Raw genomic sequence first — 26,360 nt, forward strand, 5'->3', positions numbered from 1 at the left:
TATCATCTTGTTTACATTCTTATATCCCATTCATTTAAAATATAATCTAATAATCCTCCCAAAGGTTTATGTTTTTTCCTCAATCTCACTTGTCATCCTAATTCCATCTAGTTTAGTGGTGCTCAATTATTTATGATCTAGCATCCTTCTTAACATTCAGCCAAATTACAATGCTTTTTAAAATAAATCTTAAATTTCTTCCAGTCTTATTCAACCTTCTCTTCTCCCAGGTCTCGGATTCTGCCGGTCATCTCGGCTAGTTCCATATAGTCTATCAGCTGCATCTGCCACTCTTCCAGTGTGGGTAGATCTTGGGTTTTCCAGTGCTTAGCGATAAGTATCCTTGCTGCTGTTGTTGCATACATAAAAAATGTTCGGTCCTTCCTTAAGACCTTCTGGCCGACAATACCCAAAAGGAAGGCCTCTGGTTTCTTAGTGAAGGTATACTTAAATACCTTTTTCAGCTCATTATATATCATTTCCCAGAAAGCCTTCACTCTAGGGCAAGTCCACCAGAGGTGAAAGAATGTTCCTTCATTTTCTTTACATTTCCAACATTTATTATCAGACAAATGGTATATTTTGGCAAGTTTAACTGGGGTCATGTACCATCTATATATCATTTTCATTACATTTTCCTTCAAAGCATTACATGCAGTGAAGTTCTACCCAATGGTCCACAACCTTTCCCAGTCCTCAAACATAATGTTGTGCCCAATGTCCTGTGCCCACTTTATCATAGCCGATTTAACCATTTCATCTTGTGTATTCCATTTTAACAGCAAGTTATACATTCTTGAAAGTACCTTAGTCTTAGGCTCTAACAGTTCTGTTTCCAACTTCGATTTCTCCACCTGGAACCCTAGCTTTTTGTCATTTTTAAAAACTTCTTTAATCTGAGCGTAATGTAGCCAGTCTCGCACTTTATCCTTCATTTTCTCCAAACTCTGCAATTTCCAGTTGTCTCCATCTTTTTCTAGTATTTCCCAATATTTTGGCCTCCATATTGGGTCTTTTTCGGGCCTTAGCTTCCAGCGGTGAAAGCCACCTTGGAGATTTATTTTCCAATAAGTCTTTATATTTTGTCCAGACATTAAACACTGCTTTTCTGACAATATGATTCTTAAAGGCCTTATTGATCTTAACCTTGTCATACCATAAGTATGCATGCCAACCAAAAGCATTGTTAAAACCTTCCAGATCCAGAACGTCAGTGTCCTCGAGAAGTAGCCAGTCTTTTAGCCAGCAGAAAGCTGCGGCCTCATAGTACAACTTTAGGTCTGGCAGGGCAAAGCCCCCTCTTTCTTTCGCATCAGTTAATATCTTAAACTTAATTCTGGGCTTTTTGCCCTGCCAGACAAACTTAGAGATGTCTCTCTGCCACTTCCGGAAGCACTCCGTCTTGTCCACAATCTGTAGTGTTTGAAACAAAAACAACATTTTTGAGGGATACTATATTTTAAGGGGTTTTTTTTTTGGTGGCGTGATGTTCCAGCTGCTTAACAGAGCCCAAAACAGAGCAGCTGCTAAAAGTTACTCCGGCTTTTGCTTTCCCCGTGTGCAACAGAAGAAGAAAACTTGTGCCAAAGATGCATTCATGAATTATACATAAATGTGAAAGACACAAGGGATGGGGGGGGGGGCTAGGTGGAGGCGGCAGAGGAATTATGCATCCTTCCTTGCTTAGCCTTAGGCCAGAACCTGTCATTTGGATTTCAGTGCAGAACTTTTGGCTGGTCAATCATTGTATGTCCTTAGAGTGATGAATGTCAGGTTTCCTGACTCTCATAGCTATACCCAACCTCATCAAAACTTGCTCACTCTTAGGGGAATTCACATATCCTCCCCACCCCACCCCGCATAGAAGTAATCTCTCCAGTGTAGGGGGGATGTGTATGCTGGCACTTCTAAATGGAATGCAAGTATCTGTTTTGCCAGGAGCGCACAGGTCAGAAAGCCAACATGTGCAGTGTGCAGATTACCTCTGTGTAGGAGGAAAAAATGTAAATTGCTAAACAGCCTTCAGTATGTGCACAAAGCAATAAGCATATACCTATACATTTGTAAATCATTCTGTTGAATATTTTTCCGCCTTTTTAAAGGGCACAACAGCCCCCTCACTCACTAGGATATACAGTACAGCCAGACCTGCGAAAGAGGGATCTCCTTTCCATGAAGCCAGACCTTATTGATTTTTATATACTTTATATACATAAAACTCCACCCCCCCATACAAACATGTTTTCCACTATTTTGACTCAAAGGTGGAGCAAACCTTAACTGAGGATCTAGGCTTGAACCTGCTCCCACTTCCGTCTGATGCAGAACAGCGTGTTAGGGGGTCGCTGCTTGAAATGGGATCCCTCTGCAGCATTTCTCCACTTTCTGCATCTTAACCTCTCAGCCCCGCTGCCCCGCGACCCCAATACTTCCCTCCACCCACAGACCTAAGAGGTAGGTCTTCCGCCTAACCCCATCCACCAAAGGGTTAACCTGGTTTGCCTAAGCTGCTGAAACGACTAAGGCGCTGGGATGGGAAGTCGTGGGGCGGGGTGGGGGAGAGAGATAACACTCTCTCCCGCTGTCAGTTACGCCCGAGTTTTCTTTGTTGCAGGATATTTGTTGCAGGATCTGTCTGGTTGGATTTTGCAACATTACAAAGCAAGGCCCCTCTCCACCTCTCCCCACGATCTTCTTTCTTCTCTTGCTTTTTTCTATCTTTTCCCTCTCCTTCTCTCACTCTAACCCCCCACCACCCCACCCTTCTGTCTCTCGCCCCCATCAGCCCTCCACCCCCGGGATGCGAGACACTCCCTTGCAATCCACCGAATAGCTCAGCCAGAGAGAGAGAGAGAGAGACAAAGGAGTCGGTTTATTTATTTATTTGTCTTTCCCATTCCTCCCCCCCCCGCGCGCCTGTTTCGTCTGCCTCTCTCTGGGTTTTTTTAAGTGTGGGGAGGGGGCGAGAGGGGAATCCCCGTCCACAAAAGCACAGAGTTAGGTGGCAAGAGGTGTATGTATACACGAAATTGGGGGGGGGGTGCGTGATCAGTCTTGTTTCGGATAAGGCTCTCCACCCCCACCCACCCCCCAATTCTCTTTCTGTTGATGGAATAGGGAAGCCGCGGGGGGACTTGCTGAAACTCAGCCTTAGCCGGAGGGAGGAGAGAAAGTCAACAGTCGCTCGAGCCGGACTCGCCTGATACCCGGAGAGAGCGCAGGAATCCCGCGGCTCGCTCGCTCGCTCCCTCGCCCGCCTCTGCCTTGCCAAGCCCAGCCGAGCGGGGAGGCGAGGCTGGGGGGGGGGGGCGTTGAGGAGAGAGGGAGGGGCGGGGCAGCACAGGTGGAAAAAGAGGTGGCGCTGGGGAGGAGAGAACGGCGGCGGGTCCGGCCCCCGCTTCCCTGCCCGGGGAGGTGGGGACGGAGAGGCGGGGCTATGCAAATGAAAGGCGGTAGAAGCCAATTGACTGAATAGGATCTGGGTGCTCAATGTGAGAGGAGCGGATTTCGAGCGTGTGTGTGTGTGTGTGTGTGGAGGGGGAGGGTAGTGGTTTATTTTCTTTATTTTCTTTTTGCCAAGCGGGCGGGCAGGAGGCCACTTTCATTATTATTATTTCTTTTTCTTTCTTCCCTCCTCCTCCTGCCTCCTGCTCTCCGGGCCTGCAATGAGAACTTAAGGACCGAGTGAGTGCGGACGCGGGGCGGGCGGGCGCACAGCCGCGCATTTACGCTCGGAACAAGCGGCGAGAGGCGCCGCGAAAAGTCGAGCCCGCTGCGCTCCGCGGGTGCGAAGGGAGTCCCATCCGGCTTGCCTGCTGCCTCTGGAAACCGGTGTGGGTCGAGCGTCTCTATGGATTGGCGGAGAGATCCACTCGAGTCCTGAATTCCAAGTCCAGGATTCCGGAAGGTGCTGCCGACCACATTGGAGGAGCGGCGGCGGCCGCCCGCTTACTTTGACCAAAGAAAGAGAGAGAGGGATGGCGGTGGGACGCCGCTACCAGGACAGCTGGTGAGAAAATGCCTCTTCGGTGTCAATAGATAGGGTTTTCGCTCCTTCCCATTCCCCACCCCACCTCCCCACCTTTTTTTTTTTTTTTACTCTGGATCTGGGAGCAAGTCCTCGGGTCCTACTGGCGAGCAGCGACGTGACCTTTCTGGGGAACCATCTAAACTGCTCTGCCTCCATCCAGAAAGGTACGTCCGTGTGCGCAACGCGAGTTCATTCCCCCCTCTCCGTTTGTCCACGCGCCTCCGAATTAATGGAGAGAGTGAGTTCGGTTCTGTCAATAGAGCTGCCAACCTCTTCTGGGTCTCTGCTCTAGCAAAGGTGTCCCGTCTATGGAAGGGATTGAGCCGAGATGGACGGGTGGAGAGAAGGTCGGTTTGCCCTACGGGGCGGCGGGCGCAGGTTCCACTTTCCGAGCCGTTGCTGCGCTGCTCTGCTTCCTCCCTGTTGATGGGAGCGTTGCAGGAGTGCCAACTTGGTCCCACGACCGTGGGTGCCTGGGGCCGTGGGTGCTATGCAGCATGCAAAATTTGTGGGTGCCAGGCCCCTTCGTGGGGAATTTTATGGGTGCTCAGGGCCCCAGGGAGTTGGCACCTATGGAGCGTAGAAGGGGGTGATATTGTGTGTACAGTTAGAAGGGGGGGGGGGCGGAGGCTAATGATCAAAGCTGACGGAGGTGGGGAGCTGTTGGAAGCAGCAAACTTTCAGCGGCTCCTTCACACTCGCTGCATCCGGAAAGTGACAGCGGACGGCCGGTCCAATCCTTTTTTTCCATCACTGTGATGGAAAAGTTGAGCAGTAATCCGGAAAAGTGGGAGTTGGTGGGGGCAGGGAGGGAAAAAATGTAAAACCCTGCCCGCTTTTATGCGGGTGAAATTATCTTTCGCCAGGGAGAAATGCCCGGGTCTGGTTAGAGCTTCTGCACAAAAGCCCCCTTTATAACAACCCTGTTGTCTGCGGAGAGCGAGGTGTCCAAGGTGCTCCCGACTTCGCGACTCGCCAAAGCAGGCGCGAGTCTCTTTCCAGAGGGCGCTTCTGCTGCCTTCGCGTCGGCTCTCGGCCTGGCAGCCCTCGAGGACGGGTCGGGAGCCGGGCAGGTTTAAAGGCCCGGAGCCGAGAGCAAGTACAGGGAGACGCCTGGAGAAGAAGCGACGCCAACCTCCTCCAGAGCAGATATGGGAGCCTACGGTCTTCACGGGACCCCTCTCTTTGCCTTCCACAAAGCGCTTGAAGCCTGCTTGGTATGTTTGCGCGTGTTTAAAAACGACTTGCGTGCAAGCCAGCCGGCTGGATCTTAAGCTTCAAAGTTCAGCCGTTTTGCTATAAAAATGTTACAAAACTGGTTGAAATTGTGGTGGTGGTTAGTGAATCGAGCGTTAATTCTGGGTCCACCGCCTCCGCCGGGGGCCGGATCCCTAGGCGTGCTCAAAGTTGCCACTGCCTTCGTTGTTGTCCCAGGGCAGGATTAACGCGGCGCTCCAGCACAGTCGTCCGGCCGGCGCCTGTGGGATGGGTACAAAGGAAGGGAGGCGAGCCTTGGGTGGTTTTCACGTGAGATGCGCACAGTTACCTGGGAGTAAGACACACGCGGAACACCCCCCCGCCCAGGTTTTACTTAAGAGTAACCCCGCAGGGTCGGGCTGCATAAGCGCGCCATTGAGCCCCCCCCCCCAGCCCAACCCACTGATTTTTATTTGTGTGCTCCGTGGGAATATTGTTCGTGTGGGACAGAAACAGCAGGTGAGAAACGAAGGCTGTGCGCTGGGGCCGGGGCGAGGCTTTTTATGCTGACCCAGACCGATTTCAGCCTCGCGTGTGAACATGCGGTTAAAAGTCTTTTGTTTTGCTTAGTGTACCACAGGGCTGGAGAGGTTAGCAGGGCATAAACTTGAGGGAGGAAACGTTTTTCTTGGCTCCAGACTGGGAGAGGAAAAGTCGGCTCCTCAGCCGCGCCAGCGGTCTGCGCGCCAAGGTCTCTCGCTCCCTCGTCCCAGCACGGACTGCTGAGGTGAAAGCTCAGGCGCGCGCTCCGCTCCCGGGCCCGCCTTTATTTCTCCCTCTCCCCTCCCGCCGCGTGGTGGTTTCTTTTTCTCTCCTCCCGGTGCACCAGAAGCTCCGCTAGGAGGGCGGTAGGCGTGGCCCTGAGCCTCGCGCCGCTCCTGCCAACTCTCCCTGAGGTAAAAACGCTGGGCGAAGACTGGAAGGCGGCCGCCGTCGAGGTTGTTTGGTGGGCCGGCCGGCCGGCCTGCCCCTCCTTCCTTCCTTCCTTCCTTCCCTCGCTCACTCGCTCGGCCCTCTCTTCTGCCAGCCTCGCGTCCGCCTCAGCGTCGCTCGGCTTCTTCTTGTGCCCCCGTAAAGCGCGCAACTGGCGGGAAATTAATTAATGAGCTCGAGGCCCTCGCGTTCCTAGGGAGCCAAGGTACACACGCTCCGCTCTTCATTTTTTTTGGGGGGGGGGGGGGCGATGACTTCCCGCGGCTTCAAGCGCCCGCGCCTTCGCCGGGCCAGCAAGTGCGAGAAGAGGAGCGCTTTTCACAAGTCGCGAGTGAGTCTCGGGCCTCTCGTGCTTGGCACGCGATAGTAGCTCGTGTGGAAGATGTGTGCGGGTGGGGGTGGTGTGGCGGCTTTTGTACTGCGAAAGGGCATTCTGGGCAAGCGTAGGCTTTATATATCCACCTTTCAGGACCGACTAGAGCAGAGTTGCTTTCTGAAGCTTTACTTGTGGAAAGCGGGACTGCCCACCCAGCTTAGTAGTTTTTAGGCTATCTGTTGATTGGTGAATTGATTAAATGGGCATAATTTGCATATGGTGAAAAACAGCTCTGAAGAAAAAAGAAAAAAAGGGCAGCTTATGTTCTTTGTGTTTAGCTGGTGAATATGCCCTAGGAGGCACTATCACGAAAGAGGCACCCTCTCCTGCATGTGAGAAGAGTGGATCTCTTTCAAAGATGGTGTTTGCCAGGTGTCACGAAAAGCAATACATAGCAGTCTGTTGCCGGATAACCAAGGGTACCTTTTTAGTCAAAAGGTTTATATATATATATATATATTAAAAAATTGGTTGATCCAGCCAATCAAATCAATTAAACAGTATAGCTCTAATCAAATAAGGAAACTTAAGAAACCAGGCAGGTGTCTGCTTTCTGGCTCTGCCCTTGTCTTGAGCAGCCTCACTTCTCGCTGTGCTTTGGGTGGAGGACAAATAAGACTTAAGTGGAGGGCAAGGGTTGTTGTTAAGTGTGTGTATTTTGCATTTCCTTGGATCTGCAATTCAAAACCTACAAAAGCGATAACATGCAATTGAAGAAAAATTGGTTCTCTTGTGCTTTCTGTCTTGCACAAACAACATTCAGGGTATTTTCACTTGGGAGGCTTAAATTGGTGCACTCTTAAATTGCTCTATTATAATGCAAATGTAAAACCTGCATCAGTTTGACTATACTGTCAATTTCTCTCACGCAGTAGAGCCTATGTTAACAACATTCACATCTGGCAAAAATAAGGAAAGAAATGCTTGAGCAATTTTTTTAGTGTCACGTGTCAGAATGTGAACTTAAAGGAAGTACTTTTCTGCACAATGTACAGTTAACCTGTGGAACTTATTGTGATACAACACTTAGAGGGCCAGCCATTTGAATAAATCAGTCTCCAAGGAAAGTTTAGTCAGATAGAAGATGCAAGGACCAGAAACAGCTACAAGCCAAGATGGTCATGGAGTGTACTTCGCTTCCCAGTACATAACTTAGGAAACAAACACTAAATGATAGGCCATCCTATAATGCTATTGTTTTTTATGTGTACATTCTAAAAGCATTTGAATTATGTCAGAGAAAATATACTGAGTTATACTGAGAAGTGGAGTTTGCATCAAAGTGTTGCAGTGTGGAGTGCTCCTTTTCAGCCAGTCTTACATTCCAGGATACTCTGTCCACCTTGCTTGTCTCTCTTCCCTCCCCCTTCAATATTCGTTCAACATTTTGTGGTCATTCAGCATGCTCAGTCCTCACTAGACTGTTTTGAGTTACCCCTTTATGATTTTTCCTCCCCAAAGGGTTTTTGTACTTCTGCAAACATTGAGGTTCCCCTGAGTCTGCTGCTACCTCCCTCTTGTGGTAGGTGGTGCTATTTTGTCTATGAAAGGATTTGCAGTTGGAGAAGGTACTAAACTTATAGAATTGATTTTTGCAGTATGTCTAGCTTTTTTAATTACACGTGTCTTCAGGAATAGAGATGTACAGATGGCATTGTGTTGTCAAATTTGCAGATCAGCCAAGGGTATCTTGCTGACCAGTAACTTTGAGACGTGAGGGTCCCTCAGAATACTGTTAATCATATGGCTGTAATCATGCAATTTGATATTATTTTGTCCTGCATTTCAAAGTGTGTGTGGGAGGTCTTTTTGTAGAGCAGTACAGGTACAGTTATATACTATAAGATTCACAAACTAGTTTATAAGATTTTGATTTTTATATAGCCAGATATATCAGCAGGTATTTTAACCCCTATTAATTGTGAATCCCTTTTTATTAGTCTCTTAAAAACAAAACTAAAAACATGTATTACCTAGGTGGCCTTGCTCCTAAAAGGCCATAGAACACATTTCTGCTACTTTATTCATGATGAGCTTGGCAATGTAAGAAAGTACTACATGCATATGTAAGCAGGTAGGAATGTGTGTCTGACTTTAAACTAGTGGACTATTCTCACATTTTTACTATTTCCTTGTACAGTTGAAAATAATTTAACATTGGGTGAGAAAAATACCGTTAATGTAGGCAAAAAGAGACAAGAAAGAGAAATTTGCTCCCTTTTCCACTCCTAACTAGTCCTCAATTTACGGTAATCCAGCAGCATATCCCCATTCTTAATAAACTCATGGTAGGCAAATATGTCTGGTTCCCCAGTTAAAGCAGGGATAGGAAACCTTCAGCCCTTCAGATGTTGTGAGCCTGTGACCAGTCATGTTGGCTGGGGCTAATGGGAATTGGAATCCAACAACAACTAAAGGGCCACAGGTTCCTCATCCCTGACTTAAAATGATCTCAATTAACAAGGCTGGGAAAGACCCCTTCTGAGAACTTGGAGAGCTGCTGTCAGTCAGAATAGAGAATACTGGGTTAAATGGACTGATTGACTGATTCAGTATGAAACAAGTCTGCATGCTTTATAATCAGCAATTTAAGAATAGGTGTCTAATAGACCCTCTTTTGTGTTTACTACAATTGTTACAATTCTCATAATTATACATGAATTTGGTAAGGGAAAGTGAACATGAAAAAGAGGAAGTACTTAGATTGCTGCTCCTTGTGAATACCAACCCAACAATGGGCTAGAAGGAATAAAACATTCCAAGAGGATTCTGCCTGTCTCCATATAGTCCAGGGCAGGCATAGGCAAACTCGGCCCTCCAGATGTTTTGGGACTACAACCCCCATCATCCCTAGCTAACCAAACCAGTGGTCAGGGATGATGGGAGTTGTAGTTCCAAAAACATCTGGAGGGGTGAGTTTGCCTATGCCTGGTCCAGGGAGACACAGAAATTGGGCTATGGTGCCACAGAGGGGATCAGAGAGTCGCAGCTTAGTGTAGTTTGGTAAAGTTATTAGCCCTGTGCCCTGACAAGCAGATATGGAAGCTTTTGCTGGCATCATTGTCCAGTTGTGTGCATGCACACATTAGTCATAGAGTTATTAATAATTTCTGTTGTATTCCTGATTTTTTCTTCTTCTTTCTGCCTTTCTCCAAACATTTCCTGTTCTTTAAGCTCCTTTCTCAGGAGGCTCAGACGCATGCACTGACATTTATAAACTGAAACTGATCGGAGACCCCTCTAGGATCCAGCAGAAGGGGTCCCCAATCTTCCTTTCCTTCCATTATGATCTCGGCTCAGAAGTGGCTGGAATAATCTCTTGTTTATTTATGGCGACTGAAAAGTGGCTGAGCTTCATATGCAAAAGGACCGCTGGTCTCCAAGCATGACACACTATCTTTTCCCTAAAGTCCGCACAGTGACACATTCCATCAGGAGACAGACTGACACTTTAGAGCCAGGAAACACTTCTCAAGAACAGTACAGTATTTTCCTGATCGCTTTGATTTTCTCTCCCAGCTTTCTGTTTCTCCTTTCTGCTTTCTTTTTCTTACATTCTCCCACTCCCTCCCCCCTTCTCTGCTCTTTTCCTTTGTTTGCCATCTCACTCACTCTCAATGGCACGCACAGCACCATCCAAATGCAATATTGGTATTTGCCAGAACTATTTCCCAAGGCCAGCGGGGGTTTGATTTAAATGCAGCTGATTGTAGCTTTTATTTCACAGGGTAATTTGGATTTTAGATATTCTGGTTCCAAAAAGAACTGATGTGTGCGCTGAGTGAAGAATCTCCGAAAGGGGAAGTGTGAATGCGTGTGGAAAGACAGGCAAATAATACAAATATTTACCTAGTGCAAAGGAAATTGCTATGATATATTGCCCTTGGGGAAATTTTAACTCCTGCAATTGTGGTGCATTGCCCACAGCCGAAGAAAGCTGTGTTCTCCTGGGGGCCCATCAATTACCCTAAACGTCCATAGAGCCAGTCTGGATTTGTTTGACTGATTCCAAGGATTTTCCTGTGAAATCCCTGAAGTTTGTTTCTGTCATTAACTACCACTTCCCTGCATCTCACCAGCGAACCAGAGGGGGCAGTGTTGGTAGCAATTATGCCCCCACCTTCCCTGACCCCCCCCCCACCTCAAGCATTCATCAATTTGGAGCACACTGGGAAGTGCTTCCATAGGGAGCCATTTGGTCGGTTTTCCTTTCCCTAGTTGTGGTATGTGTATGTACATTTTACTGCAAATTGTTCTTAAGAATTTCTTAAGAAACTGGCTGAAGTGCTAATAATGTGTATGCAGTACATTAGGTTTGAGGTTTTCAGTTACCTTGATTGCAAGCGAGAAACTCTAAATATTTAAAGGGGTTTTGCCTGCTCACATGTACACACATTGTTTGAATAATTTTAGCATGCTTTATAACTGCATCCATATGTACTCTTAGTACAATAGAAACAGAACAAGAGAAGGAGACCTTTGATGCATGCCTCTTACCATCATATTCCTGATGTGGTAAGGGAATAAGGACTCAAATCCTTGTGATCCATTCAAATGAGCATTTTAAGAGCTGGGAAAGCACAGGTTCCTTCTTACTGAACAAGAATAAAGGGATTTTTTGGGGGTGGGGGGGTCCAGTCCCACTCCAAGGGCTGTGGTTGAATGCCACATACTGAATCCAAGGGATCTTGCAAACTTCACAGGTTCAGCTGCTCAGAAAAACAAAATGTTACCTACTGTCTGGGTGGAGGGGAAGAAAATCCAAATTTTAAAATATATGAAAAGTCCCCCTGGATTAGATCAAAGGCCCATCTATTTTTGAATGCAACAAGGAACTCTCCATTTGAGATTCTCAGTAGCTGGTAATCAGAGACAAACTGCTTCCAGAACTGGAGGTAGAATATAACCATGCCTAGTAGTCATTTGAACTCTTGCCTGTGATAACACTATGCAGTTGCCCAAAAGAGATGGTAGAGCCAACAGATATTTGTTGCAACGACTGGAAGCACATTCTGAGTGGTTCATTCATGAGTACTAACCAATGTGCATGTAGGGATGCCCTTCAACTACAGTACACCACCAAGAGAGCATGGACTATACCTTATCATCATAGTCACTATGGCATAGTGTGTTGGAGCTTTTGCACTCAATATTACAGTATTTCTGTTGTTCTATTCTGCTTGTTAGCCTTTTCCACCTGTTCCATCTCTGTAGACTGCCAACTCCTGCAATTTGCCCTATATTTATTCAGCTCCCCAACACAACAAGTCTTCCAGCTGGATGCCTCTCAGTGACATTAAATATATATATATCTCGTTGTATTAAAATTAATGAGAGCTTTTAACATTGACTTCTGGGGAAAGTAGTTTGCACCAAAAGCCTGCAGTTCCACTGATGAAACAGTTCTTCTGATTGCCAATCTAGGGCTCTGTATGTGTTTTGTCCATTTCTCTGATGTAACGAACAGTGAAGTAATTCTTGTGAAGTGTTAATTTACTCTGAATATAGTTAAGTATGCTAAAACAGCGCAGGAATGGTTTGCAGTTGTCCTAGAGCAGGGGTCAGCAAACTTTTTCAGCAGGGGGCCGGTCCACTGTCCCTCAGACCTTATGGGGGGCCGGACTATATTTTGAAAAAACAACAACAAACAAATTCCTATGCCCCACAAATAACCCAGAGATGCATTTTAAATAAAAGGACACATTCTACTTGTGTAAAAACACGCTAATTCCCGGACCGTCCGCAGGCCGGATTTAGAAGGCGTTTGGACCGGATCCAGCCCCCGGGCCTTAGTTTACCTACCCATGCCCTAGAGTAACTGCTTTTGTAAGCATACACCAACTGAAAGTGCAGAAAGCAGACAAATCAAAATTGTTCAGTTGCTGTATCGTGTGACTGAATAGACATTATCCAGTGGTATAAAAGACAGTTCCTCCAGAGTAACAGAGGGCCAGGAAGCTATCTTTGGTTCATATGCAGAAGGACTCAGCAAAGGTGCATTGTGTATTAGAAAGTGGTATGTGTATTTTGGGGCGGGGTGTCAGCTGAAGTGGAGAAAGCTGTATGTAACTTACACTTTGTGATGAATAAAGGTAATATTGCAAATTTCACATGCACACTGTCCCATCTGATTTCTGGCTAGCCAGTTTCACGGGGCCCCTGGCACTCTATTTAGGCAAGTCTGTCAAATCTTTTCCAGCTCAGAGGCCCAGTGGAACCCAGCTGGTGGTACACACAAACTTTTTTTAAAAAAATTCTACTATTAAGAAAAATGCATTTTGTCTTTGTGTGTGTGTTTTAAATAATTAAGTCCAGATTTCTCCTGACTAGAAAGTGGAGAATGCACCATACAAGTCCTCTTCCCCCCTGGTTCACTGCATTTCTGTGCTCAGTAGGAGGGTACAGAGGTAGTACATCATAAAGACTGCAGCCCCATCCTCCTCTCTTTCTGTAGGGAAGGGGCACTCTTGTGGGGGTGGAGAAGCCCCCAGTGGGTGGGCTGCTGGCTCTGACTGCCATAGGATAGGCCTATAAGGACTCTTTTCATTCCTGAGAGGAGGCGACTTGATTACTGCCCCTCAATCAAACCTTGTTTACTTTACCAAATGAGAGCAGCATGTGAGCTTGTTAATTGTAGTTGGGCTCATACGGTCTGGTATTCATTCTTTCTGGAGACTGCTCCAGCCACACTGTGAAAAGCTGATGTTCTGGTGGTAAAGACAGTGACCCTGGTTAAGAGTTCAGTCAGTGAAAAGGCACACACGGTCAAAGTGTGCGTAAGAGTACCGCAACTAACCCAAAAAGCTTACATTAATCTTACTTAAATCATAAATACTGATAATGTTATTGATGGATTCTTTGTGTTATGTAATTAATTATTCTCTATGCATTTAAATACAGAAAGTTGCTGTAACAAGTGCCTCTGGGAACCAGACACTAGCAGTGTCTGGATTCCCCCCCCCCCTTCATTCAAGAGAAGAGGTGGGCAGAAGAGGAAGGGAGAATTTTCCATTCCAAAAATATATCAGTTCTTTACGGCATGTGCTGCAGTTGTTGTTTTCTTTCTTTATCTGTTACCTTGAAGACAAAAAATATTTATCAAAGGCTAAGAATGGTTCAGGGCCAGAGGCTCAGTGAAACCTAAAATGAAAAATTCACAAAACACACACAGAGGCAAAGTTAATCCAAATAATTATGTAGAAGATGCTCTGAAGTGTGACATGTGCCAGAGTATCCTCAATATAGGGGAGTGTATAAGGCCAGCTAAAACCATAATGTTAAAGGAATGCAGAACAAGAAAGTTGAAGCTCAGGTTCCTGTGTGCTCCAGGAACCCCCAAAGATTAGCTCTTAGTCATAGGGCGGGGCTGATTCTCTCACTATTTTCTCTCACAGTGAGTAATATAACTTGACGTAGGTAATCACAGCCATAGTTTTGCGTTTTGGTTCTAGTATAGCCATATTGCACTATATAATGGGTATGGGGGAGGCACAATATATTATGAGCCCATTTTGATTGGGCCTTACAGTATTCACTGCTGCAACAGTATTCTTCTCCCCACTCCAAAATTAGATGTTCTCTCACCTAATCTTAATTTCAGAATTGCAATTAAGTTGATTGACAGAGACTGTGCACTGGGGAAATGGGCTAGCCTTCTGAAGGACAGACTGGTGAATTGTTAAACCTGCAAGTTTCTCCTCCCAAGGGTGGAGTTGAGCAGAATAATAGAATGACTTTTAACCAGAGAATTTTAGTTCAGTTCCTGTCTCATAACCTGTTCTGGGAAATAATGTTTCTGTCTTCACTTTCCCATCTCTTACAGATTCCCTAAGAATTCTTCCTGGATTTTGGATCCACACCTCTTCCCACTATGCCCCTCGTTGGCTTTTTGCTTTGGGCAACCTTACTAATTGTAGGCTGGTGGCCATCCTACTCCAAGGATTACCTCTTTGCTACTCCAAGAGTGCAGCTCACTTTCAAAGGTAAGGCACAGACACTATGTTAAATCAGTGTTATAGCATAGTTGTGGTCTTCCTTGTGTTATGTTTTCTGGCAATTAATGGCTTGATAAAAGTTCTGCATCCAGAATGTGTCTCTTGAGGGCACCAAGATCCAGACCTGGAGGTTCTGTTTTAATTTCAGGTTTGCTAGAGTGGCCACTCTATCTTTCCAAGAATGCTATTTCCAGCAGCAGATTTTCTTGGGATCCTAGCCACGATAATGAGCAACATTTTTTTCTGGAATAGGTTCTGAGAAGCCCCTGGGCTAGCAGCCTACGTCAATCACACATGTAGTGCATTGCACTTCAGTGTCTCTCTCCATCTGGAGATAACTGGCCTTGCAGCTTGTGGAGTTTCCTTAGATTTTTTTAGAGTCAAGCACCATAGCTGGCAGTACAGACAGCAGATTGACAGCTCAGTGAACCCAAGCTGCTATGTGTGCTGAGAAGTTGGCAGCAAGTCACATATGAGCTTCCTAGGAAGGGACTGCAGTGCTGCATGTGGATCTTCCATGCCGAGGAGGAGACAGGTGTTGGGATGACTGTCTGTAAATCTTCAGGGCTAGTTGGCATGCGGCAATGATCGCCTGTGAAGGGTACTGCATTGAATTAATTAATTGACCTCACAGGGAGGAGGATGCCTCTTATGAATCTGATCTACATTAGCCTTTTTGTCCTCTTACTGCTTCTCCTTGCATGCTCAATGAAGAGCAACACATGAGCCAACTTGTAGTAAAACCTTTTCATCCTGCGATTTTTTCAGACTACTTTATGATGACTTTTTAACTTAATGCATTTTTCTTTTGCTGAGAATTTCCAAGTGAGCTAACTGTGTGCTGCTATTATGGTTGTCCGTGAGAGTGGCTTAAATCTTGCAGAACTGGATTGGCACCTCCTTCTCCCACCTTCCTCTCCCATCCTATGTTTAACCTCTGGTGGGTAGGGACAAATCTGTTTATGCTACTGCTTTGTTCGAATTCTGTCTTTCAAATATAAGTGGTTAGAAAATAGTGTTCTCTCTGTGCTGTATCACTGAATTGATGCTGGTTGCAGGGCTGAAGTGCTCACCTTGCTGGGGATAGCACTGGTAAGGGGGAAATTAGGCAGAGCACATTAAAGGGAAGAGAAGAAAGAGGGAGTTGACAGGGAATGTTATGTACTGCAGGAGGTGGAGGACCAGTGGTGGGAAAGGAGATGTGGTGGTGCATGTGATGGAGACCTTGTAAGTCTCAGATAGCTGGCTGCCTTTGTTTCTACACTTGGCTTGGCAACGCCGACTTGTCCCCATGCCTTTTGTCACCATCACACAGTTTCTGGCAATTAATGTTTTGTTAAAAGTTCTGTATCTGGAATGTGTCTTGGAGAGTATCAAGATCCAGACCTGGGGGTTATGTTTTAGTTTTAAGTCAATGGAGAAGCTCTCCGACTTACCATACTCACAAAAACCTTAAAAGATAGGCAAAGCAAATTCTGTGTGCACATGACTGTCGCCTTGCGTGAGTGTGTCTACTTCCTGTGTGCTTGCAGCTAATTATAGTGATGTGATATAAAAGACAATACACTACACATGACTTAAGATACTTGAACTTTTCATTGTACTTTCAAGTTGCATGTAGCATGAAATTGCATTATAAACAAGGGGAATACAGCACTGTATTTCATACAGTGTGCAAAATACAAAGTGCTGCCTCAAAAATGAAAGAGTATGACTCTGGTCAGGGTAGCATCTATAGGTAACTATCCACTAAAAGCAAAGGAAGCTTGTAGCTTAGGTACAAATTTCCTGCAAATGTTTCTTCCTTTTCCATAATCAGGGGAAATGAATCAATGTGTATCTCAGGGCTGGTGTATTTATAGATTGCAAGTTCTTCTTGCTAGGATATGACATGAAGGCCTCTATTTTCATACTGTGCTGCTTCTTTACTCTTCAGATTTCTGCAGCATGAAATTGCATGTGTTGGGCACATGACAAAATGTGAGAGATTTGCAGATCAAGGGGAGGTGATCAGGGAATGTGATGAATAGTGTATGTTTAAAAGTTTGCTTTTTAAGATCTGTCAATAAATGTGTTTTATTACATTGTCATTTTAATGACAAAAATATCATTTGTGTCTAGCTTTGAGTATTTATTGCAGGTTGTGTGGAGCCCACAGTAGCTCATCACCAGTAAGTCTGAACCTTGTGCTTAATATGTTTGCACATTATAAGAGCCATCATCTTTTGAATATTTATTGATGTGAGTCATGAGGTGATAGGTGGACACTTACCCTGCAACCGTATGACTATTTTTGTGTTTTCAATGTTTTTGTAAGTAGGCTTCTGTTATATTCACATACTGTACTGGCAGGATTTGGGGACTGGCAGTGGCAGGAGGAGATTGGTAAAAGTGGTGATGGGAGCACAGATTTGGTAACAGTGGTGATAGGAGCACAGACGTGCTATTAGATTCAATAGGAAACATCCTCTGGCCTTTATGAGCTGTAACTGCAGCTAATCTGCAGGATGTTTGAGAGTCACATTGGCCCTGCAAGCACAGGAATTCATGAAAGTGATTGCTAAGTATGTCTAGAACACTACACCTGCATGTCTTATACTTCTCTCTAGCAGAGAAATCAACAGAAATAACCGTACCACTCATATCTGCAATATAGGGGGTACTGATACTGATATATCTTTACAGGGTGGCTGTTAGGATTACACCTTGATAGGACACTTGAGGCTCTCTGATCACTTGAAATTGATGTTCAGATCTTATTATTTTTCTAAGCAAGCATTTATTTAGGAATTTACAGTGCTAAATTACGAATGCAAACGACTTGTTCTGCACTCACTGTATGAAGGGTAGTCAAAGTTAAAAGGAAGAACTGTGTGCTCTAATAGTTTCATGGAAGAACTTTTGGTAGGTGCAGTTTGTCATGCAGGGGTGAATCATCTTGTGACACCCTGTCCTCTTTAACTCCTGTTCCTTTGAATTATTTTTTAGCTGTAACATATAGATTAATTGATTTTGGAGGCAATTTAGACTAGTTGATATGCCATTGGGTTGAGATATGCTTGACCTCAGGTACGAAATCAGTTATGTTGACTCAATGTGATACTTGAGACTCATATAGATATTATAATATCCTCTTCCTATCTCTTCTGTATTTTGGTGTACTTCATTCTGTAAAGTTTCTTAACCACATTCAGTAAACTGTCGGGGGAAGTCTAGCCCAGCTCTGCCCCTGTTATAGTAAGGGTTGTTGTGGCAGCAGTTGGAGTTAATTATTCAGTACTGATTCTGCACAACTTCTGTGATGTACCAAACTGAACACAGGCCACAGGCCATGTGTGGGGACCTACCTATGGCTTGACAAACCTCTTCTTTTTGCTTTTGCTGCCCGCCTGGGACTGAAAAAATGTAAGGTTGTCAAGAACATGGAAGGTCATAGTATTTGTCTATGTTGAGTTTTTTTAGTAACAAGTCTGGTTTAGCCCCTCTCCTCCAGCACCATGCATTTTTTACTTCGAGCTCTGGATTGGCTAGAACTGCACTCCTGAGTGCCCTTCTCTTTTACAAGCAAGAACGTTGGAATATGAACAGAGAACAAGCGGTAGACAGAAATATAATCTATCCCACCTTTATGTTTTAATGGTATAAGTACTCATTTGAGTTCCTCTTTTGGGCCTATTGAAAGATTTCTGTATTTTAGAAATTGGGGGTGGGGGTTTCAAATGAGTCACTTTGATAATGTCTTTGAGCCTTTTTATAAGAGGATTTGGTTTCCTGTTACTCTACAATAAAAAAAGTTGGGAAAGTTCTACCTTTGCCAGTAAGGTTTCTCCCCCGCCCCCCGCCCAGCCCCATATCACTTGACTCTGGGGTCCTGAAGCTTTGACAAAAGCAGAAATAATAATGAATCATGGGACTTGGCAATGAAACGGAAGGCAGCTTGGAAACGAATTGAATGGTGAAGGGATGGAAGAATTTACCTGGATTATAGTGTTTTCGAGGTTACCAGCATGAGTCTGACCAAGCTGCGGGGGGCAGTGGAGGACAGGAGTGCCTGGCGTTCTCTGGTCCATGGGGTCACGAAGAGTCGGACACGACTAAACGACTAAACAACAACAACATGCACATAAACATGGAAACAATGCTTCCTGATTCGTAAAGCCAAGGAAATTAAATCAAATCTTTCTCAGTAAGCAGGTAACTGCTTCCCACAATTCCAGATAAGACTACCTGCAATTCCTCCTACTGAAGAGATCATTCTCCCCTGCATTCAGCACTTCTATCCACCCCACAGTATGTGTTTCCAAGGAATCGCTTCCTCCTTTCACTGAATTCTTGTTCCAGCCACGCTGTCCTCCTTTGCCCTGGGCTTAATGCCCTTAACATGTTTGCAGATTTGTTCTCTAGAATTTGTTCTTGGTTGCATTAGTTGTAATCAGGTATACAATCTGATGTGCACATAATTATGTGTATAGGAGTTGGCAGTTGCATGCCTCAGTGTTCAACAGCATAGTCAAAAGTAAGGAGGGGCTGAGTACATATTGGCGCTATCACAGCATGAGATGTATTATGAATGCCCCTCACTGGAAGTTGACTTTCCACAAGTAAAATTAAAATTAAGCCATTGCTTATAGCAATAATCTTACATTTTCACTCACTTTCTTCTTTATGAAGTCCATTGACCTGTATTTGCAGCTGATCTGCCAGCAGCTAGAGTATTTGCATTATGGAAGAGCATCTAAAAAAGTCTGATCTTCTAGCACTTAGGTGGTTATGATGCATGGGCTGGCATTCATCTCATTTTTAATTCTGTTTACTGAAAGCTACATATATTGGTTAATGCTTTCTTTTGCAAATCTGTGCATGATTTAGAAATGGATAGTTCTTCATGATTCTCTCTGAGCAGCTTGTGAAAACATTTTTACTGTATATTGGAAAAAAGTTTTAGACTGACATTGTTGTGAAATACTGTGTAGGTTTTGCACTGTTGGTCTGCTGTTGCTGTTTTGGATGAAACTGATATTTTAACTTATTGTTGGTTTTTTAAATGTTAAATTCAATTATTTTAGATGCTGTTTGTTGTCTGAAGTATATTTGGAAGAAAGAAAGCAACTGTTACACATTAATAATAAATAAATGCATATATTTACCTATATTTGTTAGCTCTTAGATTACATGGTCTATCAAGTTTTCTCTATAAATCTAAAAGGAATGGAATAGATCCTTTTTAATAAGCAAGGCAAAAATTAGACTTTTTTAAAATTCAGAACACTGTAAATATATGATAGGTGATAAAACCATGTGGGGTGTTAGCAGAGGGGTGGTACCTCTGGTGGGGGGCACTTCATGCTTCCTCTGGGGTAGTTTGTCCATCTTTGATCTCCATTCTGCACTTAGTTCTCACATGTGGCTCCTAGAAGCTGTCAGCATGTGACAGCAGCCACACCCCGGGAATGGCTTCAACTGCCCAGCTAAACCAGGTGAGGAGAGCCAATGGGTCTCAAACCCTCAGTGAGTTTGGGTCTTCCCCTGCATACAATGACAGGCACCAGTGGATTGAGTGAGTGAGAACAATAGTGGGTCTAATGGTTAAGAAGGCAGTTTGTGCACATGCTGTAAAAGGGAAGTGGGGGCAGGCAGGGCTCATCAACCTGGGCTAGATGGAAAAACCTGAGTTTTTCATCTAGGAGAAGGAAAACTCTGATCTCAAACCTCTGCACTCTTGCGGGATATCTTTGGGACAAGAAAAGGCTCAGGAGTGAACCCTACACAAATTTGGAGTGGAGGCCCTAAAGACTATTGGATGGTCCTTTGTATGCTGCCTCCTAGCCAAGCTGGTGCCAAGCATATTGCTCTGCTTTCCTTTGGACCACATCAGCGAGGTCTTGCCATCTGGGTAGCCTAGAACCTCCATACACACTGCCCAGGCTTGCATCCCAGGGAGGATACTTTGGTGCTGCTAATGCAGGTTTGACTTCACCCCCAAAGGAGCACTCAATTGTCTCTTGAGACAAATGGATGACAATGGATAAAACCATGTGGGTTAGCAACTTCTAGAGGAAATATCAAATCACCTGACTGACTGTGTTGTACCTTGTGGGTAGTTACTTGGGTGGTCTCCCCCCCCCCCTTTTGACGACGGGGACAAGATTTTCCCACAGGTGGAGCTTCTAGGCAATGTCCAAACAGTAGTCGTTGCCTGGTTGTTGCCTGGTGGTAGCAACTGGGGGCTACTTAAAGGGCAAGGTGCTGGCAAAACACCAACAAGCCTCTGCAGCCCATCACTGACGTTTCTCTTTTTATTCTGCAATGCATTTCTTTCCCTTGAACCCCTATTTCAGTTATTCCCAGTTAATGAGAATTAACCTCTAGCCTTGCCTAAAAGCCAGCTGGGAAACCAGAGCTGTAAACTGAGCTGTCTTTAATTAGGTTTTTTCCCTGAGTCGATAATTTGTATGTCTTTATGTGCCTCTCTTTCTAGTGAGGTGGTGGGTGAATAGAAAGGGAGGGGGTGGGGAAGAGCACAGCCAGGAAAGTGGGAAACATGAGGAGGAAGAGTTAATCAATGTGGGCTGTTAACATGGCCCAGGCCACCAACTCTGCCAATAAACTGCAGCCAGGGCTTAGAGAAAGGTGAGAGATTTAATGCGCCTGACACCTCCTCCCACTTGGCCCACATTCTACTTGGCAGATTAAACAGCAGGAACAGACCATAATTCTATATTTGAGCAGGAAGGAAAGAGGTTGGGGACAGGCGTGTAAGGTTCCAGAATGAGGATTCTGCATTATTTTTTACAGCAGGGGCATACAGAAAGAATGCTCTAGCAGACAAACCCATATGCCCAGGGGCATTGAAGCCTCAGAGAAAAGTGTCATGGCTCATGTACACTGTTTAATGTCGTTGAAGATTATGAGCTTCTGTGTGGAGGGCATGTGTGGGGTAGAGCCATTCACTTATATAGGCTTTTTCTATAGGGCATTCATGTGAGGGTAAACATTCTTTTTCAAGGCTGCATATAAACTGTTTCATTCTAGCACTAAGTTGTGTTCCCACCACCACTCCTCTTAGTCCTTGGAGGTTAAAAGAAAATAGCACTGATGGATTTTATTAAGTAGGGAGTGGAGGAGCAGGCGGTTAGATTGTCCCTGAAGACGTTAGGAAGCCAGCAATGATGGACTTCTATTGCTTTTGACTTTGGAGTTCTTCAAAGGAGCAGCACTAATTTATCCATCTTCAAGAAGTAGCAGCACTAACTTTCTTACCTTAGGTTCCAGATAGTGATATAGTGGAGCAGGAGAGGACAGGGACAAAGCACCCCCCCCCTTATTTCATAGTAAAGGAAAAGGGACCCTTGACCGTTAACTCCAGTCGCGGACGACTCTGGGGTTGCGGCGCTTGTCTCGCTTTACTGGCTGAGGGAGCCGGCTTTTCTCCGCAGACAGTTTCCGGGTCATGTGGCCAGCATGACTAAGCTGCTTCTGACGAACCAGAGCAGCGCATGGAAACGCCGTTTACCTACTTGCACTTTGACGTGCTTTTGAACTGCTAGGTTGGCAGGAGCAGGGACCGAGCAATGGGAGCTCACTCCATCGTGCACTACACCTCTTCTAGATATAGAATGACCAATTGGATGATTCAGTCTTTCAGTTTTCAGATGTATCTGCATATAATGCAACAAGGCAAATTCTATGTTCCCTTACCCAGAGTTAACAGAGTTAAGTTTGATGACAGAGCAGACTGCATTGCCTCTGGTGTGGCAGTGCTGCCAGCAGAGAAGTTCACATGGATCACCAGCTGGGTAGTGTTGCTTAGTCTCTGCATATAGACAGTAAGACAATGCAGTACCCAGAGAGCCATGAACAGCTTCCCCATTCACTTCCTGCTGCAGCCAGTTCAAAGCCCATTGTTCTGCTTGTATCAGTGTTTATGTTCACATTCAGTGGGAACACCCAGACCACTGTTGCTGAATAATAATTAGAACCTCTCATCTGCTGCTCTCTTTAGCAGTTCTGTATTGGCCTCATCACATGGAAATGGCACCATGATCTTGGCGTACATCATTATACCATTTTTGGAAAATACAATTTTCTCTGGTTCAGAGAGTTCATTGCACTCCAAGAGCATCAAGAATCACCACCCCTGCAAGTGCTACAAGATTTATCAAAATTGTGTGTGTTGTCAATGCGGATAAGTCTGTAGGCTTTGCAGGAGGGCAAAGTCTTGCCTTTCTTCCTTAGTGATAGAACTCCAATTGTCATTGTGATGTTCTGGAACAATGGCTTTGCTATGGGTATCATTCATTGCCTATTCTCCTTCTCCATGAACAGTAGGTGCTTTTGGTTAACCCCTGTGCTTGGACCTTATGTTCGCATTGTGTAGCACTGATATTTGTGGGAGTTTTTCCAAGTTAGGAGAGCAAAACTAAGCCATGATGGGTTGTAGTTCTCCATTTAGCATTCTGCGTCAAAACCTCTCTACTCTACTCCCTACCCTCAGTGCTAAGAGTTGGGAACATGTTCCCAGGAGGGAAATGAGCAGTGATGGAAAATGAAAGCAGCATCCTGAATCCTCCATTTGCTGTCAATCCTTGTTTCCCAAGGAAGGATGAGGTGGGGGAGAAGATCTATTTATATAACCTGGACATTTGCTGGTGACTTCCCACATATAGGCATATATCTTTTTCAGTATTCTTCTCAGGAAAAAAACAGGGTGGCTATTCTTAACAAAGTTATTAAAAATCTTCTCCCTATGTATGAACATCATGTTATTTTGCTTATTTGGCAGGTTGGGACTGATTGACAACCCCATATTTACAGATAAGCATGATATCTATGGGTGGTATGCTTGTTAGGCAGAATATAAATAGTAGAATAACCTCATTTTGTGTATTTAGAAGGTCCTGGGTTCAATTCTTAACCATCTCCACCTAAAAAGATCTCTGGAGGAAGGCCTGGAGAAGATTATGCAATAGTAGGTTGGATGGACAATGATAATATAAGACAACTTCATATCAAAATAACAATACAGCTGTCTGTACCTCCATGACGGAACACCTGGGATTATGCTAGGGTTTTTTTGCTCCAGTGCAGTCCTGATGACTTTTAAAGCAAAGTTTCCACTGACTCTGATAAGTAGAGTATATTGACTCTTCTAGTCAGGAGGACATGCATATAACCCATATGTGTGGAGTGATTACTGCCCTTATTTATTCTTGTTGCCGCATTAGAAGCAGGGAAGGCGACCACTAGTGATAATAATCTTAAAAACAAGTAATGAAGCAGCAGCTAAATTTTAAAGTGCTGAAAGAGGTAAATGACAACAGCTGTAGGATTGAGCTGTTAACATTAAGTTGGAATTTGTTTCACTGTTCAAATTATTCTGTGCCACAGCGTGTCCGCTAAAAGAAAATGCATAAAAATGTGACCATGGCCGAAGCAATCCATAGAAGGGGTAGAACAGTTAGCCCCAGGGACCTGGAAAAAGGAGATGGAACCTTTCACCTCAAGGTCAACAGAGCAAGGCAGTCATTACCAGCAGGGAGGTTTAGGTCCTGAGCAGAGAAAGTTGGTGGTCTTAAATTAACCTGGCTCCTAATGTGTCACAATCTCTTTGTGTGTCTCTGCTGTCTTTCTCTGGAGTGTCCCAGAAAAGATTATGCAAATTGAAATGGTGTAATGCCATTCAGACGGAAAAATGGAAGATACTAAAGCTGCGACTGACCATGCTGTACTTGTATTGTGGTTAGCTGCCTGGGGCTTTCTGTCTGATGGAATCTTAATGTCAAAATGTATTTGACATGTGGTCCATCCCATCCCTAGTAATTTATGGAGGAATATAATACATATGTGGTGAGAAACCAAAGATGATGATGATTTTTTTTATAGTCTACCTTTTTCCCAGACCAGGACTCAAGGCAGTGTACAGATAAAATAGAAACAGTTAAAAACAGAAAAAGCAATAACTTTAAAGCAATTAAACACTAACAGAAATGAGATACAGATAATTACAATAAAAATAGCTCCAGCCCTTTCCCTAGAAACAATCAGTTCCCCCAAACTGGATGGAGCAGGGAAGTCTTCACCTGTGATAAAGGAGGAGGAGGAAGCCAGTCTACCTTCTCTGGGAAGGGAGTGCCAAAGTCTGGGAGCAGGCACTGAGAGGGCTGTCTCCCATGTCCCCAGCACGCGTGCCTTTGGGAGTGGCAAGACTGAGAGAAGGGCCTCCCTCAAAGATTTCAGAGCCCAGGCAGTTTCGTATGAGGGAAATAGGTCTTTCAGATATGTTGGACCGAAGCGATGTAGGTCAAAACTAGCACTTTGAATTGTGTCTGGAAACAGAATGGTAGCCAGTGCAGCTGTTGTAAAAAGAGTCCTATGCTCCCTGTAACCAGCCCTGACAGAGTTGCATCCAATTGTCTTCTGCTTATGGAAGAATGTTTGGTCTAGCCTAGACTTTTGTGAACAGAAGGGCAGGGAAGATTATATTCATTAATCCTTTTTTCCTGCAGACCCCTGAGGTACCTCCCAAAGTATTCCAGAGAGTTTCCCAATCCTCTGGAGCAGATTTGGGTTGTGGTATGGGAACCTGCAGAGGTAGAGGGGAATAATTATCAAAAATAACTTTCTCCTCTTCCATGCACAGAAACATTTGCTGAATTAAAGAGACTTCTGAGAACAGAGGCACACAAACTGAATGCAATGTATTTAAAATTATCTTGCTGTTGCTTAACTTCATTAACTACTCATTCTAATCCAAAAGATCTCTCATGCTAGCTCAGAATTAGATGTATTTGTAGACTAGGGTGGGGAACCCGTGACACCTTCAAACTGCTGTGGGACTGCAACTCCCATCATCCCAGACCATTGTTCATGTTGTTTGGGGCTGATGGCAATTAGGAGTCAAGGAACATCTGAAGGGCCACAGATTCTCCACTCCTCCACTACTGTGGGGAAGCAGTTCTTGCTGTACAGACATATTTCATTGTTAGAACAATCAAGAGGGATTCTTGGTTGATATTAAAGATAATCAAACATAAACAACAGCATGATCTCAAAGGCTGCCACCCTAACTTGACTTCCTTGAGAATAAGCCTCATTGAATTGAATAGCACTTATTTCTGTTTTTTGTTTTTTTTTTATAAAATTTTTATTAGGTTTTCACATTTTATACACACACACACAACAAAAATAAAAACAAAAACAAAACATATATAATTTCATACTCTTACTTTCTTTACCCCCTTTCCTTGACTTCCCCCCACCCCCTCTTCATACATCCCAATTCCAATAATTAATTCAGCAAGTTCTTATCTCTCATCTTTAACATATTATTATTATTTTTAAAACTTAACTCTTTTTACTTATCCACATTTAACTTATCCAATTCTCTTATAAACATTAAATCTTTTTTCTAAGGTCGACCTAATTTCCCTCCCACGAATTTCTCCCTTTATATTTTAATTAGTTATATGTCATAATGGCCAAATACAAAAATCATAAAATTTTAAAATTCTGTTCTCCCCTCCCTCCCTAGCCCGGTTTCCATCCCTTATGTCCACAGAAACAGTTCCTAGCCCGGATTCCTCACATCCGAGGCCTTCAAGTCTCTGTCAGTCTCTCTCCGCCGATTTTGTTGGTAACCCTTTTTGTTGGTCCTCGGGTCTCGAAGGAGTTCAGTCGCAGTCACACCAAGTTTTCTTCCATCCAGAATACTTAAAAGCAGTTGCTGCAAAAGGTCAGCTGATCTCCCATACTCAAAGAGGAAGTCCCAATC

At 44.5% G+C, this 26,360-nt stretch overlaps 1 protein-coding gene across 7 annotated transcripts in view; it reads left to right on the forward strand.

Moving 5' to 3' along the window:
• The first annotated feature begins 3,362 nt into the window (after positions 1 to 3,362).
• Positions 3,363 to 26,360, forward strand: part of SEMA3F (semaphorin 3F) — a 130,355-nt gene continuing 107,357 nt past the window's right edge. The window contains exons 1-2 of one of the 7 annotated variants that reach the window (XM_079964415.1): positions 3,363 to 4,009; positions 14,419 to 14,578. In XM_079964415.1, coding sequence (XP_079820541.1) covers positions 14,467 to 14,578 — 112 coding nt within the window. In that variant the 5' untranslated portion in view covers positions 3,363 to 4,009; positions 14,419 to 14,466. Of the gene's footprint in view, positions 4,010 to 4,091; positions 4,195 to 5,098; positions 5,248 to 6,158; positions 6,184 to 6,287; positions 6,552 to 14,418; positions 14,579 to 26,360 lie in introns of those variants that run through there. The other 6 variants (XM_079964421.1, XM_079964417.1, XM_079964419.1 and 3 more) reach the window with 6 other exon arrangements.

This window comes from Podarcis cretensis, assembly GCF_951804945.1.
Source record: "Podarcis cretensis genome assembly, chromosome: 2".
NCBI classification, from domain to species: Eukaryota; Metazoa; Chordata; class Lepidosauria; order Squamata; family Lacertidae; genus Podarcis; species Podarcis cretensis.